Source organism: Aplysia californica, unplaced genomic scaffold (genome assembly GCF_000002075.1).
Source record: "Aplysia californica isolate F4 #8 unplaced genomic scaffold, AplCal3.0 scaffold00056, whole genome shotgun sequence".
NCBI lineage: Eukaryota > Metazoa > Mollusca > Gastropoda > Aplysiida > Aplysiidae > Aplysia > Aplysia californica.
The window spans coordinates 1,172,877-1,177,166 of NW_004797326.1; the positions used below are offsets into that span (position 1 = coordinate 1,172,877).

Below are 4,290 nucleotides of genomic sequence, written 5' to 3' on the forward strand. Positions count from 1 at the left end.
TTTTCGTCATTTCACCATGGCGGGAATGCGTACCCTGTCAAAGACAGCGAAAGATATTGTCAGTATGTTAGTGTTTAAGTTCCTATACGGCAACTTGCATAATATGCTTCCCAGGAAGCTGAGATAGTTTGAGAATGATGTCAGGTCTGCCTGGGTAACAGTTTAGATTGTAAAGCGCACAGAGCTTGCTGTTGAGAGGGAATTTGCGCTATACAAATGCTATCTATTATCATTAATAATATTTTCACAGAAGGACATGGCAGCTGACGTCAGCATGTCTTCCCCACACCACAATCTGGACGACAGAACCAGCCCGGACGGGGAGCTCAGCAAGGACTCGAACCACGTTGAACTGGAGAACGTCCTCACACACCGAGGTACGCCGGAGAATGGCACTGTTGAAAAACATCCCAGCCTTGCCACTACCAAGATGGACAACAACGAGTACGCAGAAGACATCCAGAAGCAACAACAACAAGAGGATGAAAAACCTCCATCTGTGAACGTTGTGGAAATCCCCACTGCGCCGCCAAAGCGGCTCATCTACCGTCTGACGGACACGCCCCCCTTCCACTTCCTCCTTTTCTTCGCTCTCCAGCAAGCCTTCCTGGCGATCTCCACGCCTCTAGGAACAACCATGGTGGTGGCGGAGGCAATCTGCGCGCAGGACGAAGACGACATCAAGGTTCGGATCCTCTGTTCAACCATGATGATGATGGGATTTTCCACGTTCCTCATGACCACCTTCGGCGTGCGCCTCCCTATATTCCAGGGGCCAAACGCCTCCTATATCATCCCACTCGTGGCTCTACTGACTTTGGAAGAGTTTAAATGTCCGGAGACTGTAGAGATGGCGGACCCAGTGACGAACGAGACAGTCTTGATGGCTAAAGTAGGAAACGGCTCGTTCGTGCTCAACTCTGAGATAGCCATTTCCAGGATCAACACGTTCGCCGGCAGTCTTATGATCGCCGGTGGCGTGCACTTCCTTGTGGGATTCACAGGTATGTCTTGGCTGCCAAAAGCGTCACTTCTGTATTAAGAAGAAAAATTATTATTGTTACCACAAATGTATTTTCTTATTTTCATATCATAATTTCACTGTGGTCTTCACGCTGCAGCATTAAAAAGTAAACTAAAAGGGTAACAATGACGGGGAAAAAGAAGACTATCGTCATTCTTTCGCGTGTACATAGGTACATAATATGGACTTCTGCCGGTCTGATCATGCACGCCTGTTTCAGATTTGTTGTTAGTAAACGACTTAAGACGTTTTTGACTAAAATTGTTTTGATGAGTAGAACAGAATCCCCCCCCCCCCCAACCTCCTACCAAATTAAGCAAAAGATAGATATGTACAGACACTGACAAAAAACCCCCAAACAATTGTGACTTATTCCTTCCTATAAAAAAAAAGTATCATATTTTGGGTTATTCCAAAATTGTCTAACATTTCTGTTTGCTGATTCTCTCACCTTTTCATTATTTTTCCCACTTTCTCGTTCTTTAGTTTTATTCAAGTTAGTCAAGCAACGCCATTATCAGCATACCAAAGGTTTAACTTGCCCTTGAGAATCATTCCATTTCGTAAAATAGATCACTGTTCTTGTACAAGACGAGACAAATGGCTTACCAATTCCTGGCTTTATACAATAATGAAAAAAAAGGCCAGAAGTGGCTAAAATAAAGCCCACCCAGTTTTACTGACTAAAGAGTGATATTGAGGATTAATCCGGAATGGGAAAAACGTATTATTTATTAAGGGGGGGCTACACTCCCAAAATCAAAATTCGGCTCAAAATCATGGAATTTGAGTTGTAGGCATTTTTAGCTTCTTCAGCTTCTCCTACAACCATTTCATGTCATAAGAACCCCCAAAAATCGTATTTTTTCCCATACCGGGCATTTCCTCATAAAGTCAGTATTTTATTTTTCTTTATCGGCCGTTTTCTCAAAATGCTACTTTTCTCTATACTTTTTTGAATAACTCCACCATTTTTCATCCAATCTTCATGAAATTTTCACAGAATGAAGAAAAGAGGTAATACTAAAAATGTATCTGTTGAATTTTTGATATATAGAATAGATTTTTGTTGGTGGTGTCTGGAGTGTGGATTTTCACGGATTCTTCGCAAACTTGAATGTTACCTCAGGAAAAAATTCATTGAAAATTTTCTAATTTGATTAGGAAAAAAACAACAGACACATTTTTAGATCTAATGTTTGTGAACACGCATGCAAAAAAACAATCAATTTCCATGAGCGATAAGTGCGGTATTCATTACGTAAGACATGTCAATAAAATCCAATATGGCGGCGTATCCATGGAAACGAAACTTTTTTTCTCAAATTTGATTGCGGATTTCAAGACCCCTTACTATGCTTGTTATATGTGTGAAATGTGGTACAATTCGGTCCAGTAATAAGCGAGATAGCCTCCAGGTGTAGCCCCCCCCCCCCTTAATTGCTCTGGAGTGGTTTGCTCCTTCTTCCGTATCAAACATCTATCGTCTCTATCTCCACTTCTTCTTTTTGTGTTTTTACTCTCTCGTAACACCTCTAATCTTCGGCACTTATACAGTATGACCTTATTGTGTTGCAAGTGCCGTAAAACTCTTACTGAAAACTGAAACTACTAAAAATCATAACTCATTTATTGAGGTGTTCTACTATTTGTTCTGTATCTATTTCCTAAATTATTAATCTATTTCAATCTGTTCATCTATTTTTTTTTATCTTCCAACATAGGTCTGGTTGGTGTCCTCGCTCGCTATGTGGGACCCATCACCATCGTCCCAACTGTCGCACTCTTCGGCATCTTTATCCAGTCCGTTGTGGTCAGCTTCGCCGAAACCTACTGGCCGGTTGCTATAGTGACCAGCGGAACGTGCATCATCCTAGGTCTGTATCTAAGCAACCGCATGACGCCCATCCCTATGTGGACGCCGAAGAAAGGCTTCCACGTGGTACGTCAGCCCGTTCAGCAGATCTTCGCGCTGCTCATCAGCATCGTCGTGGGCTGTCTCCTGAGCTACATCCTGACAGAGTGCGGAGTTCTGACGGACGACAAAGACAGCAAACAGTACAACGCCCGGACGGACGCGCGAATCGACACGCTCCACAAGACGGCATGGTTCATCTTCCCCTACCCTGGCCAGTTCGGAGTTCCCTCGTTCCACCTCGGCGCTCTCATCACCTTCCTTGTCGCCACAATCCTATCGGTGCTGGATTCGATTGGAGACTATAACGCTACTGCCAAAGTAGCTTTTGCCCCGCCCCCTCCTCTATACGCCATCAACAGGGGCGTGGCCGTAGAGGGTGCTATGAGCATCTTAAGCGGAGGTATGGGCTGTGCACATGCCACGGTGTCCTATGGCGAAAACATTGGAGCGATAGGACTGAGTAAAGTCGCCAGTCGGAGCGTTTTTCAGGTTGTGGGGATCTTTTACGTCGTTCTCTCAATTCTCGGGAAAGTTGGGGCGTTTTTCATCTCAATCCCTTACTCTGTCATAGGAGGCTCGCAGTTCATCACCTTCGGGATGTTGATCGGTGTGGTGCTGTCTTACCTTCAGAGCATTGACCTCAACTCCACCAGAAACCTCAGCATCTTAGGTATGTCTCTTCTTTTGGGCATCATGGGGCCGAATTACATCGTGAAAAGCCCTGACGCCATCGATACCGGGAACACAGATGTTGATAACGTCATTAAACTCTTAATCTCCAACCCGTCCTTTATAGGAGGAGCCTTTGCTTTCATCCTTGACAACACGGTGCCCGGGACGAATAAGGAGAGAGGCATCACGGCCCAGATGGGGGAACTAGAAGCCGCTGACCACCAGGGAACTGACCGCGCTACGGCGGAGCCTCTGAAACAGGCGAGAGAGGACGCCGCAGTCCCGAAGTTCGAGAATGGGCCAGAAGTTTACAGGTTGCCGTTTCTGCCAGACAGTTTCCGAAAAAGCATATTAGCACGATACATACCTCTGTTCTCAACTAAGGTAAATCAGTGACTCTCAAAAGACATGCCGTAGATAATTGGGAGATGTGTAGACAGAGAGTAAAACAAGTTATAGCAAGACAAAATAATGTTTGAAGTTGGGTAAAAGAACTTGCTCGCCTTAGTGAACTTTGAAGAAAGTTGTGCGGTCATGTTTGTGACTTTATGTGTGATTGTGTGTGCGTGTGATAGTGAGTATATATGTGTGTGTTTGTTTGTGTGTGTGTGTATGTGTATGTGTGTGTGAGTGTGTGTGCGTGTGTGCGTGCGTGTGTGTGTGTGTGTGTATATAT

At 44.6% G+C, this 4,290-nt stretch overlaps 2 protein-coding genes across 2 annotated transcripts; both read left to right on the plus strand.

Moving 5' to 3' along the window:
* The first annotated feature begins 256 nt into the window (after nucleotides 1-256).
* On the plus strand, nucleotides 257-1,042 carry LOC101864206 (solute carrier family 23 member 1). Its single transcript, XM_013079558.2, has one exon. The coding sequence runs from the start codon at nucleotides 257-259 to the stop codon at nucleotides 1,040-1,042; it is 786 nt and encodes a 261-aa protein (XP_012935012.2).
* A 1,551-nt stretch (nucleotides 1,043-2,593) lies between these two features.
* On the plus strand, nucleotides 2,594-4,215 carry LOC118477279 (solute carrier family 23 member 2-like). Its single transcript, XM_035968399.1, has one exon. The coding sequence runs from the start codon at nucleotides 2,922-2,924 to the stop codon at nucleotides 4,008-4,010; it is 1,089 nt and encodes a 362-aa protein (XP_035824292.1). The 5' UTR covers nucleotides 2,594-2,921; the 3' UTR covers nucleotides 4,011-4,215.
* The last annotated feature ends 75 nt before the right edge of the window (nucleotides 4,216-4,290 follow it).

Coding starts and splice junctions, on each gene's coding strand:
- LOC118477279 (XM_035968399.1), top strand. CDS start 2,922: ATGACGCCCATCCCTATGTGGACGCCGAAGAAAGGCTTCCACGTGGTA.
- LOC101864206 (XM_013079558.2), top strand. CDS start 257: ATGGCAGCTGACGTCAGCATGTCTTCCCCACACCACAATCTGGACGAC.